The following is a 14,428-nucleotide window of genomic DNA, read 5'->3' as shown; positions in this document are numbered from 1 at the left end:
CTGTGTGTGGATACAGTTTCCTGTCTCATTTTGAGCAGGAAGAGTTGAGTCTTTTTTGGTCTTAGCATTCCTGCTTGCCTAGGTTTTGGGAAGAGTTCTCTGGCTATTTTCCTGTTTGATTTTTTGTGTGTGTTTTGTTTTAAGCGGGGCAGAGTGCATGTGTGTATGTAATCCATGTGCTCAATTAAGAGAGGCATCTGTTGGGTTTATTTCACATTGCCGAGGAAGGACTGCAAGCAGGGAGCATCTGCTCGGCTTTTTGTCAATGGCTTGTTTTTCATAATTTGCTCTACAGGGTGAATGTTTGGGGAGGGGAGGTGGCTTTTTATTTCTAAGTTTCATCTTAAATTTATTTTTAGGGTAGCCAGGGAAATTAGCTGGGATTTGCAAGTTAATTTCTCTAGAAAAGAACTGAAGAGGGAGAAATAAAACCGTCCCAAGTAAATAGTATTTATGTAACCTTAATAATATGCTCAGAAGGACCCTTATAAAGCATTATTAGCAGTATCTTCGTGACAAAGTAAAAATTATTTGTAACAGTGCTTTTTTGATGCCAGTGGGGTTTTTTTCCTCCCCTCTGTTTTTTAAAAAACTAGCAGATTTTGGTCAGATTTTGTTTTGGGGAAAGACAGGAAAGGCATCCAACGCTAAGATGCTTTTTTTTGGCATTTTGTCAACAACAACAACAAAAAAAGGCTGGTTTTAAAATAGTGCAGCAGTGGTTTGCAGTTCTTACAGTTTTTGCTTCTGTGCATTCAGATGTTGGCTGTATTGCACCTAGCTGAGCTAGTGGGAGATTTAATTGCCCGTAAACATACGTCCTTCAAAGGCTGCTGAACCTGCTGGGAGTGTTTTATACGAGTGTGCTTTTTACAATTTTTTCTGTGGAAATGTCCTCCAAAAGGACTGTGGAAGAAAATTACTTTGATGCCCTGGGAGAACACGGCTGCTGCTGTAGTGTGGGGAAACTCCCCCTAATCCCACAAGTTAAAGACAAATCTTACCCGTTACAATCAAACAAACAAGGATAGGGTCTTGCAGGTGTAGATGTAGATGCCGTGTGAGAGTAACCTGAGTAGGGCAAGATCTGGATCTTACTGAAAGTACTTAAAGAAATGGGATTTAAAAAAATAGTAATCGTATCTTGTTCTGTAAGCGAACCCTACCCCGCTCTGAAGTGGTATTAAAACTGTATCTTCCATGCCACAAGTTGTCATGGAAGAGGAAGAGTGAAGGATTAATAAAAATAACTTTCCTCACAGTTCAGCCCTGCTCCATAGCAAGGGAATACATATATATGTGTGTGTATATATAACTATTATATCACTATATAAAAATGTGTGACTTTTCTGTCAGACAAAGGTCACTCAGCTGAACGACTTTGTTGACATCGGTTAACGGTTATAAATGCAGCTGACAGCAGTTGGTGTGCAAAACGTAAATGTAGGGCTGACTGCAGGGAACAGGCAGACCAGCTTACTTCTGGGGCGTCAGGTAACCTTGGTTGTCACAGAATCATGGAACCTGAAGCTTAAAAGGACAAACCACAGTAAACGTCGTAGTAGCAGGAAAGTATTTTCATTGCTTGAAAAAAAAAAATAAAATTCAAACTTTGTCATCACATTAAAAACATTACATGAGAAGTAATAAACATATTTACACTTCTGTTTTGATTATAAATATACATTATATACAAAATAATGTTATAAAATGTAGAAAGTTCAGTGCTTCTGATTTTTTTTTTAAATTACTGAAATACTAGTCTTCAAAATAAACTACAAACAGACAAACTAAAACCCATATTATTGATTTCTGAAGGTCATCTTCAAAATGGTCCTACATGGTCAGAGCAGAAGGTCAGTAGTGGACATTATGAAGGGGTCTTGTCTGCACAGTCCAAGGCAGTAGATGGGCTGGTCCAACAACAGGCTTTACAAGGGCAGGAATATTGCTGTCCGAGAGATAGCACGGTCCAGGTTTCTTCAAAGAGATCTTGTTTCCTCCCTCCTCATTCTGCCCCACCCCGCCGCCTCCTCTCCTTAGTGTGACAGCACTTTCCACCAGGGTGTCCAGTATTATTGCTGTAAATATGTATATTTTAAAAAAGAGCTTCTGCACACCTCTGGTTTCCAGGGGCAGGCTTCCCCTTTTCCGTGCAGCGGTGGGTGGGTATGAAAGAAACAGGATGAGCGTAGAACCTTCTAACTCTAATCTCCACCTGTCTTGGCAGAGAGCATCTCAGTGGGTGCTTTGCTATTCAGCATTTGGAACCAGGATGAAGGACAGGAGTTAGGATTTTGCAACCAGATGGAGAAATGGGGCGGGGGGGAGGGACAACGCTGTGTCTCACACTGCTTCTTCTCTTTCAGAAAGTAACAGCTGCAATTTTGAGACTATTTGCAGTAGAAGGTGGCATCTAATTCAGAAACACAAAATAATTTTGGGGGTTTGTATCAAAATAAGGCAGTGGCAGGGGGGAGAGAATGAGGAAGGAGAAGAAAAAAGTAATGTCTATTCACAATCACTGGTAGTGCAAAGGGCATGAAAAGAGCTGAGACACCTCAGCACATAAAGGTGATTGATTTTAAACGCATCTGTAAGGCTTTAAATAGAGCTGGGATCACACATCCTCCTCCTCCTCCTCATCAATGGGGAAGGGGAAGTACACATTCCTTATCACATCTTTTCCTTCTCGAACTTTTAAATCCACAAAAATCCCATCCCATATCATGGCTTGGGTTAATCAGTTCTCCAAAGCGTCACCAAATGAGATGACATGTAAATTCGGTATTCCTCTTTCCTTCCCCCTCTCGCCCCTTGCACAGTATCCAGTATACGCAGCAGGAGAGAGGAGACACAAATAGATGCATAGCAGGAAGTATCAACCACCCCTGCCCAATACTGTTCAGGTAACTGCAGAAACAGCAGTCAAGTGTCTGTTTGGGCTTGTTAGATTCTCTTGACACACTTTAGGCACTTTTAAACCCAGAAAAAAAAAAAAAAAAATGGAGACCTCGTTTATACTGTATCCATTATCTGCATAGCAATGTGTCTGTCTTCACATGTTCCGTGGCAACATCTGTGATAGTTAAGTGCCTCCTCATCTACCCGCACCTCCCATAACCAGAGTTCTGGAAAGCCAGGGGTCTGTCTATGAGGAACTGGCCTCAGTATCTTTTAAAAACAAATTAAAACAACATTTTTAACCCCTCTCTCTTCCCTCTGCCTCACCTCTTCTATAGCCAATGAGATTTCTGGTATCAAACTTCAAACAAGGGCAGTAAGAACAAAAAGGTGTATTGCATCTTTCAGTAAATTCACAGTCTGTCCAGTTCACCCAGTTCCATCCTCCGCCTGAGAGCAGCAAGTTGCATGTAATTAAAAACAGTCCAATCCAGTTCTGAATTGTAAACAATGCAGCAGGAACATCCATCCACTGGTATTACCAAATCTGAGGTGCAAATTGGCTGATCTTCAGTCTCATACCTGTCAGCATATAAAATAATACCAGGAGTGAGAAGGAAGAACAGCATACAGAGTACTACAGAACTGACAAATCATAATTCAAGTATGTCAGACCGAAGCAGTTTAAGCCAGACATTACTGCAGTTTAAGTATCTGCATTCAGTGTTTTTGGCTGGGTCCAGAGACAAAGAATCACCAGGAAAAAGTGTTGTCCTGTATGATGAGTAACCTCTCTACCTGGACCAAGGGGAAGAATGCTTACGAATCTGGGTGCTTCACATTAGGTGTCTGTAAAAAGCATATAGTCTAGTTAAATAGCTTGTGTTCAGAAGCATTAAGCCTGAATGATGTGGAGAGAGGTTTCAGGGACTGTAATGCTGAAAATAAAAACACTTCTGGAGATGCCTGATGTAAATCTGGGAGTCTAGCTTTGAACAGCAAGATCTTCAAAGGAAGATACGGTTTTTAGGTCAGTTAACAGGAATGAAGCGGCTAGCTGTCATTTGTGTCTTTGGAAGTCCTTTCACTTAGTCTTAAACTTTTAATATTGTTGGTTGACTTCTGTTCCAGCTTGCCTTCCGGAGGAAATCTGATATCCACCCTGGCAAGGGAGACAGAATTCTGCAGATCTGACCTCACAGATCACTGCTATATGGCACAGCAAGCTTCTTTCTCCTGGAGTCTGAAACTAGTCCTAAGCATGGCTACACTGAAGATGGCAGGGGTTGGTTAAGGTCAAATGGCTTTTCCTTCCACTGAGCCTTTTTCCAAAGCGTCAGTAACTGTTCAGGAACTGGTTGGTTCCTCAATAGTTGCTTCTTAAAGTCTTTAAAGTTCAGTGCTGGGCCCTTCCTTGTTCGTGTATCTGTCCTCTGACTTCAATATCTAGATTTCAAAATCTAGATGTCTTTATCAATAACAGCATTAATATCTGTTAGAGAATATATAGCTGGAGCTTAAATGCCAAGAGGTTGAAATTACCTTATTACAGACTTCCTAAATGGCTGTTATGCCTGTCCGCTAACACATTCAACTACCTTCCACCTTCTGCTGAAAATCAATAGCCTTGCTTGTTTCCACAGAACACAGATTATCCATTGTAGTCATGGGGAAAAAAAAAAGTGGCTATACATCAATGGGCCTGTGAATTATTATTATTTCCATTTTTGTTGACTACCTATTTAAGAGGAAAAAATCCAGCACAATGTAGGATTATTACGGGCTGATGTTCTGTGCTTTCACCTCCCGTTGACTCATCTAAGCTCAAAATCTCTGGTTTAATAAAATCAGAGCTGCTAATTTCTCTATTTTCCCTGCTGTATGTTCTGTGTAGGCCACAGAAGAGATGTGAATGCTGGGAAGCATTGGGATCCCTGGAAATAGAGTAACCTTCTCGGATGCAATTCTAAAGGATAATTTACCCCTTTACTTTGTGAATTTATGCCTCTCCACCTGCGTACTTACTTACCTCTGTGGCTATGATGCACTCATTCCTTTCTTCTGTTATCACGAAGACGGACTGGTACATTGAATCCCTCGGAGAGCATATTGCTGATATCCTACATTCTGGCTTTTCACTAAGGCAGGGCAGAAAGAAAGGAACGTTAGTTTCCTACTAACAAGCCTGACTCTCAAAATCTGCCATGAATGTGGAGGGGTGGAACGAGATAGCTGTGAAGGCGTGGGAGGGAAGTGCATGTTCTATATAATGGCAGGACATTTTACTAGAAAAGTGGAAGTGAGGAATAGCTGCTGCCTTCCTACGTTTCTGCCGTGTCTGACCTAACAGCATGCTCCTCAGATCTCTGTGTAACAGCCACAAGCAGGTCCCAGACAAGGCTTTCAGGACAGGTATCTGAAGACTGATAAGCCAGTGAATATCTGCCCTTTTCCTTTTTTTGAAAAAGATGAGTTATTTTTACTCTATTGGTCTTCTCAGTAAGTGGACCATTTTGCCTTCTTAATAAGTGAAACACTTACTTTTAATCACTATATGCCTTAACAGTTGTTCCTCCAAGATCTGTTGAGGAAGGGAAGTCACTTCTCGCTTTCACCACTGACCTAGCCACGCCCGCTCCCCGTCCCAGTACCCATCCTAGCAGCACCCTGCACAAATGCTCGGTTTAATTGACTTAGCTAAGGATACCACTTGGCCAAGACACATATACTCCACCCAGTATGAAGATTCCTGGCTTTGCACTGGTCTGTTTTGTCTATTATCTGCTCAAGGTTTCTTTTTCCCCTTATTTTCTCATCTGCTTCTAGACCGCTATGAAGATGAGGTGCCTTAAGAAAGGCTAGAAGGAAGACTGTGTTCTCACCTGTGTAGTCGGAGGGGAGACTTTTCTCCTAAACACTTTTCACTTTTGTAATACTTATCTTCCTGTGTCGCTCTACTTGTCAGGTCTTTTACCAGATTGTAGTCCAGTTTATGATTCTTGGGTTTGTAGTTTGATTTCTCCAGCCCACAGTCTACTTCAAGGTCTTTATTTTTATTGGTGTTTTTGAGCTGGGAAGCTGGAATGAGATTGTCCTTCTGGAAGTCAGACAGATTGTTCATTGTCTCCAAGTCCTGCTCTGGGTGCATCCTCATCTGCCTGATGACCATTGCTATCATGCAGAACAGTATGAGCAAAGCCACCAGCCCCACTCCCATGGATATAGCAATCCAGGGGACTGGTTTAGGAGGAAGTGTAACTGGCACTGAATAAACCGGCAATTCGCAGCGGTTGCCCATGAAGCCAGAAGGACAGTAGCAGACAAAGCTGGCACTATAAAGTCCGCTGTAGCATGTGCCTCCATTCTCACATGGCCCAGAAGCACATTCATCTCTGGTTTTGATGTCACAGTTCCTGCCACTGTAGCCTGGCAAGCACGTGCAGGAGTAATCGTTGATCAGGTCATGACAAGTTCCCCCATTGGAACATGGGTTTCTGGCACAATCATTGATGTTTATCTCACATTTCTGACCAGAGAAACCAGCCCGACAACGACACACACGAATCTGACCAAGGTAAAAGCAATTACCATCTGAGGGATAAAAAAAGTAAAATAAATAAAAAAAGAAATTAGTCTGCAATGCATTTCACTCAGAAACCTAAACCCCTCCCCAGTTAGCATTTTATTTTATCTCAAGAAAAGGGAGGTTATTTTACAAAAAACCACACATCTAAAAGTTCCTTCTAGTTTACCCAATTGTATCACCACGCCTTAAAAATACACCCCTCGTAAATATGTAATAACATTTATTTAATTTACTTAATTCTGCAACCTTCCCTGTCACACGGTAGAGCTTATGCATTGTTTTGTTGCGTAGAAAGTGCCAGTGAAAGTCCCCAGCAAGGGACTAAAATTAGGGTAGACGTGGAATACAGTGGGGGAGAGGGACTAATGCGTTAGAGGAAGAGTAGAGGTCAGATTGGATTTCTATCACTTCTGCACTGAAAAGCACAAACAAGTCAGAGCCATGAGATTTTTTTATATTTTTTTTATAAAAAGACTCACCATTTGCACACGGGTTGCTTGTGCACCTGTCTACTTTTTTTTCACAGTTTGACCCTGTGAAGCCGAAAGGGCAAACGCAAGTGTAGCTGGCCCCTTGTTCTTTTTCCAGGCATGTGCCACCATTAAAGCAGGGAGAATCTATACACGTCAGAGCGCTGTGCTCACAGTGAGTGCCGTAGTAGCCAGGGGGGCACAGGCAGTGATAGCTGTTCTCCATATCCTGCAAAACACAACATTAGGCCACTGTCATTTGGTGGCACCAAATAAGTGCTTGCACGCTTCTTTTTGGTTGGCGGCAAGCGCCGTTTAGTCCCTTCCCGTTCACCCCCTGATGTGGCAAAAGCGACATTTGGAGAGTTACTAACTGCAGGCTGGACTGTGAGGGATGGAGCCATGAATCAGCCGTACTTGGTGCGTAGGAGTAATCGCACGGCTACACAAGCAGAGCAGATGCAGTTGCAGGGAGCCTACAGGCAGCTGGACAAAAAGTTACTAACCCCGCTGCTGTCTAATGGGATCCCTGAGGTACTCCCAGAGCAGAATGGCACGTGTTGACCTACACAGCTGTGATCAGGCCATTCATCCTCTGCATGAGAGCCCTTTTATTTCTCCTTTACAAAGGCTTGCGTTGCTTTGCCATGGGTAAGCCCCACTACTTCCATCACCTGGTTTTGTCTTTCCAAGCACTATATGTCCAAGGCCTTGGGAGAAGGGAGCTAGGGTCTTGCGCCATTAGCCTTAATCTAAACATGCATTGGATTACATTTGATATCTATAATCGATCGGGCTTTATCAACAGGTGGAATCAATCATTGACTGGGTCTGAAAACACACTGAAACACTAGACTGCAGGAAACAAAAAATGCAGAGCCCTGTTTCACAGAGTGTTCCAGCTGATTGTCCTCATATTGTCTGACACTACACTCCCATAGCAGAAAGCAGAAGTTTTCTTTTATTTGCTCTTCAAATACAGACTTAGCGCATTCTGTCTGTGAACCTTGGTTGTTTTTTATAGATCTGCTCCCTCACCTACCTTGGATCTCGTCAGGCTCTCCTAATGGCTGCCACAGAAACCTAAGGATCAGTTGACTAGTTCTAATCTAGATGATACATCTCCTCCTGTAACAGACTTCCTCCCCTGACACCTCTCAGGAAGGGTTCAGTATGACAGTTGTGAGTGTCGGTAATGAACCTGCATACTATCAAATTCCCATTATGTTGTTACAGAACCGTTTCTGGAAAGGTATACTGGGGCTTGCTTCACACAAAGACACACACATTTAAAATATTCTTACCGTGCAACTACCGCCATTCCTACAGGGATTGCTGTCACACTCGCTGATCTCGTGTTCGCAGTCAACACCAGTGAAGCCAGGTTTGCACGAACATGTGTAGCTGCCCTGGCCAGTGTTCATGCAAGTTGCTCCATTTTTGCATGGTTTGTGGTGAGTGCAGTAGTTCAGATCTGAAAAGATAACCAGGAGTTAAACATCTTTGACAGCTGGGAAAAGGCATTTACGCAAAAACACTTTAGTCAACAAAAAAGAATTTTCAAACAAGTGTTATAATTTTGCTATCGATAGGAATACTGGAGATGATTATCCAGGTTATTATCAGCAATAATCAGGTGTTTCAGATTATCACCTATTTCGGATATTTCTCTACATCCACCACTGTAAAGCGCACGTTCATTTTGAGACACCTAGCAATGATTTAACTTTCTTAGTGCATTGGTCCTCCCTCCCTTTTTTGTGTGCATAAACCGATTAGCTACTGTGGGATTCAGATGCCAAGCTGGAAAATGTATTTCTTAAGTGCCTGTTCTCTGAAAGACATGCCACAGCACTACAGACGCATTGCGTACAGCGTGTCACATACTAAAACAGTGAACCCCATCTTTAAAAGGTGTGCTCCAAGGCACATTCTGGGGAGGCAGGGAGGAAATAAACATGTTTTGGCTTGGAGATTAAACAAACACTAGAAATCTTTTATTATTTATTTACCATGCTCTCTTGTTATGAATGTCAGTAGTTTAAACCGTCAAAACGCTCTGCCAAGCTTGACGCTCCTTTTATTTTTTTTCCCTTTAAATTTGAGACAGGGGTTAAGGCACACGAGTTCATAGGACATAAATAGGAAAGCTTTATTATCTCCGTATTTACCATAGAGTAATTGGGATGCGACTGCTTCTGCAACAAGCAGAAAAAAAACATCTGCAACTTTACTTTTCCTGCTTAATTCAGACTTCGCCATCTTAATCCTATAACTCTCTCGAAAACACTTAGCTTGCTTTAAGCACTTAATGATCTCAGTGCCAGCAGTGCATATATGGCCTTGAGGACATGACTGCTCAGCTGGCTATGGTTCAGTGATTCAATGGGTTGAATAGGTGGAAGTGGTCTGGTGTACCTTAAAATGGAACCTGTACTTTTCATTCTTGCTTACATGATTTTTCTCTCATGCTCCAGACTTATCACATGAGTTAACTTCCTTGTACGCAAAATAAGGAAGGCCCAAATGATGGTGTTTACTGCTGCTGGAAACTGTTTAGTAAATTGTTATCGTTGTACAGGGAATAAGTTAAACTTAGCTCGAGCGGGCAGAAAACTTGCCTGGCCAACACTCATCCAGGTTGTTGGGGGTTCCTCCCCCCAAGCGAAAACAACTTTTTTTGCCAGACAAAAACCGCAGCTACAAAGAAACTTTTCCTGTTTTCACATACAAATACAAGAATCGGTGTCTGAGACAGCAGTGGTGCAAACCAATGCCTATGTACCTTGCGGAAATCTAATTCTAGATCCAATAGTTCAGATTCCTTAGTCCAGTACTGAGGCGCACCCAAGCTAGAGCCACAAGCGCAGCCTTCAGAACTAACCTTGATCACAGAAGAGGCCACCCCATCCTTCATCACATATGCACTGCCATTGTGTTTTACAAGTCCCATGGCGGCAGCCTATGTGGGGAATGCATTCATCACAGTAGCGCCCTTGCCAACCGGGTCGACAGCTAAAAGAAAAGTCAGATTAAAACATTAATGACATGGAAAAGAGTTTAAGTTTCTCTTACAAGGTGATATTTTAACTGAAGTTCAGATTGCAGTTGCCATCTACTCACATGCACTCTCCGGGCTTGTTGCAATATCCATTCTGTTCAGTACATCCAGACAGACAGATGGCTGTAAACAGAACATACAAAAGCAGAAATATTTAGGTAAACACACATGGCACTACAGAATGCACATTTAAAAGGGGAAATGCCATCTTTAAAGAAAAAAAAAAAAACAAAACAGCTTTGAAAACCAGTTTCGCACTTTCAAACTTTGTTTCAAAAGTTCTCAGTCCGGGGAGTTCTGGAGCAGGAGGAAGTGAGCAAGGAGAGCCAACATTTGACAAGCTGTCCTTTCATTTTTCTGTTTATGCAACAAATATGAACTCTTGCAAGTCTGGCTAGAAAAGGAGCAAGAGGTGGTGGCTTTGGCTTGTGCATAACGAGACTGAAAAAACCCAACGGGACCCCAAGTCCACAGTAAAGATTCCCACCACTGTGCCACAACACCTGCCTCTCCTCTCTGACAGCAGGACTGGTGGAAGCATTTGTGTGGGCAAGCTGCTAGCATTTTAACTTGGGCTATCACCGATTCAGTGATACAGGCCAAGACCCTTTGTCTGCTACCTCTTCCTTTGCTGTTAATGCTTGCAGAGGTGAACAGCCGCATTGGCAGTTGCAGCCAAAGGGGCCAAAGTCCTCAGCATGGAGCTTTCACTCCCCAGGCAGGGAGTGGAAAGGTCAGCATGAAAATACAGCCCTGAGCGCCTACCGGGTAACCGTGCATAATGCTTTGTCATAGCGTTGTGCCAGCCACCTTATTTTAAGGGCTGACCACAAAGACAGCTAAGGGCAGAGCCAGACAAGGGAACATGCTTTTGGGTCCCAAGTCCCTTCATCACATAAGCTCCCTGCTGCCTTGGGGGGTCTGTGTTTTCCCAAAGGCCTCTTGAGCACCATCCCCACCCCAGGCTAACGCCCCATCAGCACAGATGAGGACCTAGGGAAGGCAAAGCAGGTGACATTCCTCAAGGTGCTGAGGCCTCCCTGAGCCTCAGTCCTGCCTGATGCCCACAAAGGCCCCAGTTCTGCCCTTGGGGTGACGAGGGCAGCCTAGGGGTGTGCGGGGCACCCTTGGCCTTGCATGGCGGCCGTTGCCGATGAGGCACTTACGCTCGGTGCAGTACTCGCCAGTCCAGCCGGGCAGGCAGGCCAGGCTGCCGTCTGCCTCGCAGACGTAGTGTCCAAAACGGTCATCACGACGCTTGCAGAGGCGGGAACAGCTCTCGCCGTAATAGTTCTCACTGCAGACCACCCGGTAGGAGTAACGCAGTTGGGTCAATGGGCTGCTCTGCTCGTCCTGCGACCAGTCTTCACCTACTGACAGCGACCGCTGGATCGACATCTCGCTGATGAGGCAGTCCTCTGAGGGCGGCCGGGAGCCTGCAGGAGAGCAAACCCCACGTCAACGGCCAGCGGACAGCGCCTGCAATGTCGCCCCTGACGTGAAAACTGGTCCCCCCTGCTCATGTATACATGCACAGAAGTGTGTGGGGGTACATATGTACATAAGGGCATGCCCCGTGTACAAAGGTGGTCACCGGGGCGTGCAGAGTGGGAGCGCTAACCCCGGCCGAGGGGGCTTAGCAAGAGGGCCCTTTGAAAGCCAGGGCTGCCATCGAATATCCTTTTCCTCTCCGCTCAGAAAAACATCCCAAAGCCATTATTCCTTTCCAAAGGGCGGAATTTAAGCAAGGTGTAAAATACAGGAAAAGGCGGCCGGGGCTCGCTGGCAACCTCCCGGTTTTCTCACCGCAGCCTGCTTCGCTTTCCCACGCCAAAAATAAACCGGAGGAAACGCAATTGTGTTGGAGATTAGGCCGGGGCAGAATCAAAGCGGCCCCTGATGGTGGGATAAAGCCGCCCCCGAAGTTATAGTATAAACAGCTGAGCGGGGGGGGGGGGGGGGGGGGGGGAAGGGGGGAGGGGCGGCCGTTAACCCTTTGGGAGTGGGGTTTGGGGGGGTGTTGGGGGGGATGCGGGGGGGGGAGGGGCGCGAGAGGGGCGCCCCCTGCCGGCGGCGGCCGGCCCCGTAGTCACCTTCCGGCAGGTAGTTGGCGGGCGCGTGCCAGGCCTGGATGATCAGCGAGAAGGTCCCCTGTGGAACGGGGAGGGGGGAAGGAGGGTCAGCCCGGCACCCCCCGGGCCCCCCCGGCCCTGCCTGGCCCCGCCGAGCCCCGCACCGCTGCGCCGCCCTCGCTGCCTCCTGTGGAGCGCGGGTCCGCACCCCCCACCCCTTGCTTGTACTTCTCTTAATAACATTTATTACCCCGAGTGCTTCTGGGCTGGATGCGCTTTATTTTGTCCTCCCCCCCCCCCTTTTCCCCTCTACCCCCCCCCTTTTCCCCTCTACCCCCCCCTTTTCCTTCCCCTTTTCCCTTTTACCCCCCTTTTTCCTTCCCCTTTTCCCTTCTACCCCCCTTTTTACTTCCCTTTTTCCTTCCCTTTTTCCCCTTTCCCCCTTCCCCCACCCCTTTTCTTTAGCTTTAAAGGAAGTTCTGGAAATAAGTCTAAAGGCGAAAGTAGTTTGTTTACATCACAGATAACCAGTGCCTTCCCTCTCCTGCCCCACCATCGCAATCGGGTTTCAAGTGGGATCTCACCGGCCACGTGAAGTTAAAGGGCAGCTTAATGGGGCTGTCAAATCTCTCCGTATCCTTGATGCTGAAGGAGTTTATTCCCAGAACCGGGGTGATGATGCTGCCGAAAGTGCAGGAGCCCGGGGACACCACTGCCTGAAAATGCTTCAGGCAAACGTGAAAGAAGGTCCTGCAGTGGGGGAAGCAGGGCTTCCCGCTGGCCAGGGACCCTTGACTATTCACGAATTCGTGCAGCTCCAGCTGGAAGACGCCAGAGCCGGACACCCTCTGCACAAAGGGAAGACACACAAAATAGCCAAATCAGACTTTACCCCGGCTTTGCCATGCAAACTTGCTGCCATCACCCACTTTACATTTCGCGAAACCTTTTTTTTTTTTTTTTTTTTTTTTGGTGTGCCATTACCTGCTGCAATATCGTTAACAGAAACGTCAAGCCAAAGATGCGCAAGGCTGTCATTCTTGGGTTATTCGAGCTTCCAGTTCTCAGTGGGTTTAGTTTTCCTCCTGTATTCCTCAAATGGTCCAAGCAAGCGCCGCTCGGTTGAGGGAGAAAAGAGAGGGGTCACGGCGATCCTCCAGGAGCAACCTGCTCTTCCAAATATTCCCCGGGCACCAGCAGAAACGGGAAGATAAAAATCCAGGTGGCGATCCGTCCCCCCCTTCTGGGAATTAATCCTGCAACCAACCGCCGGCCTCCGGTCGCTGTCGTCGCCTTTATAAACTCCAAAGCCGGGTGGGTTTTGTGGGAGATGTGGAGGGGAGTGTTTGGTGTGGAACCGCTCCTCCTGCGGCCGGTGCTCACGGCGCTAAATGGAAAACTTGCTTCCCTTCGAGCTGTTTATATAGTTGCCTCGCATCCTCACAAGCTCATTATGTAAACTGTCAGTCAGCCTCACGGCCGATCCCTCCCCCTTTTCCATCTTTCCTTTCTGGGAAGAAAAAAAAAAAAAAAAAAAGAGCCAAATGTTGCGGAGAGCCCTCATATCCAGAATTAATACCCTGCTGCTGCTGCTGCCGGCGCTGCCCGCCGAGGAGCCGAGCTGATTACCAGCAAACCAAGAAGCATCTGTTGAGATATTTACGGCGCTCACACTGAGAGAGTTCCCTCGAAAAATCAGGCGCCTCTCCACGGAGCAGCCTTCCAGAGCGGCTGAACAATAGCGGAAGAAATGTTTAAAAAACACCCTTGTTTTCTTATTTACTTGTTTGCTTGCTGCCCCACCGCAGCGCCCCGGCCGCACCCCGGGCTGCCCCGCCTAGTCCCGGCTCGGAAAGTAGAAGCGAAACGATTTTTACTCGTTAAACGGGCAACCGGGACGGCCCCGCCGCCTCCCCCGGCGTCGGTCCGCACCTCGGGCTAACGGCGAAACCCACCCGGGGAAGTGGGGGGGGGGGTGGGGGTGGCGATGGCGGGGTGGGCTGGGGCTCTCGGTCGCCCCCCCGAACCCAGTGGCAAACGCGGGCTGAAGCGAGGTGGCCGCGCTTGGCGGTGGATCCCGGCTATCCTCCTGCTGCCCCCCGCCCCCCCCCCCCCCCCCCAACAAAAAACAACCCACGGGCAAAGGGGAAGCCTGGGGTGCTTGCAGGCAGGCGAGGCGGGGGTCGCGGGGGGCCGTGGGTCGTGTCGCGCTGTGGCCGGGCTGGCGTGTGGCGGCAAAGCCCTTGGCCTGATTGCGGCGTGCGCTTATTGTTGGGTCGCGTGTCCCTCATTAAAGCCAAGCACAGAGAAGGCCTTTCATGTGGCTTTTTATTTC

The 14,428-nt window shown here is 46.7% G+C and overlaps 1 protein-coding gene across 2 annotated transcripts; it reads right to left on the bottom strand.

Moving 5' to 3' along the window:
- Positions 1-1,559: 1,559 nt before the first annotated feature.
- DLL4 (delta like canonical Notch ligand 4) lies at positions 1,560-13,490 on the bottom strand. Of its 2 annotated transcripts, XM_075105561.1 has the most exons (11): positions 13,078-13,490; positions 12,678-12,941; positions 12,115-12,172; positions 11,188-11,457; positions 10,084-10,144; positions 9,845-9,975; positions 8,265-8,434; positions 6,970-7,189; positions 5,787-6,495; positions 4,934-5,042; positions 1,560-3,486 (listed from the first exon to the last, which is right to left on the bottom strand). In XM_075105561.1, exons 1-11 carry the CDS (start codon positions 13,129-13,131, stop codon positions 3,481-3,483), a joined length of 2,052 nt encoding a protein of 683 aa, XP_074961662.1. In that variant the 5' UTR covers positions 13,132-13,490; the 3' UTR covers positions 1,560-3,480. The 2 variants fall into 2 exon arrangements, with proteins under 2 accessions (XP_074961662.1, XP_074961661.1); XM_075105560.1 differs by lacking the exon at positions 1,560-3,486 and having other exon boundaries at positions 4,773-5,042; positions 13,078-13,489.
- Between the last annotated feature and the right edge of the window lie 938 nt (positions 13,491-14,428).

The sequence above is a fragment of the Phalacrocorax aristotelis genome, chromosome 10 (genome assembly GCF_949628215.1).
Source record: "Phalacrocorax aristotelis chromosome 10, bGulAri2.1, whole genome shotgun sequence".
NCBI classification, from domain to species: domain Eukaryota; kingdom Metazoa; phylum Chordata; class Aves; order Suliformes; family Phalacrocoracidae; genus Phalacrocorax; species Phalacrocorax aristotelis.
This window is presented reverse-complemented; position numbering and strand designations above follow the sequence as displayed.

What these genes read in the sequence shown, in the direction of transcription:
- DLL4 (XM_075105560.1), bottom strand. Translation starts at nt 13,131, where the DNA reads ATGACAGCCTTGCGCATCTTTGGCTTGACGTTTCTGTTAACGATATTG. An exon ending in TGGCGAGTACTGCACCGAGC is followed by an intron (nt 10,145 to 11,187) that starts GTAAGTGCCTCA and finishes TTCTGTTTACAG; the next exon opens with CCATCTGTCTGTCTGGATGT. An exon ending in AACAAGCCCGGAGAGTGCAT is followed by an intron (nt 9,976 to 10,083) that starts GTGAGTAGATGG and finishes CTTTTCTTTTAG; the next exon opens with CTGTCGACCCGGTTGGCAAG.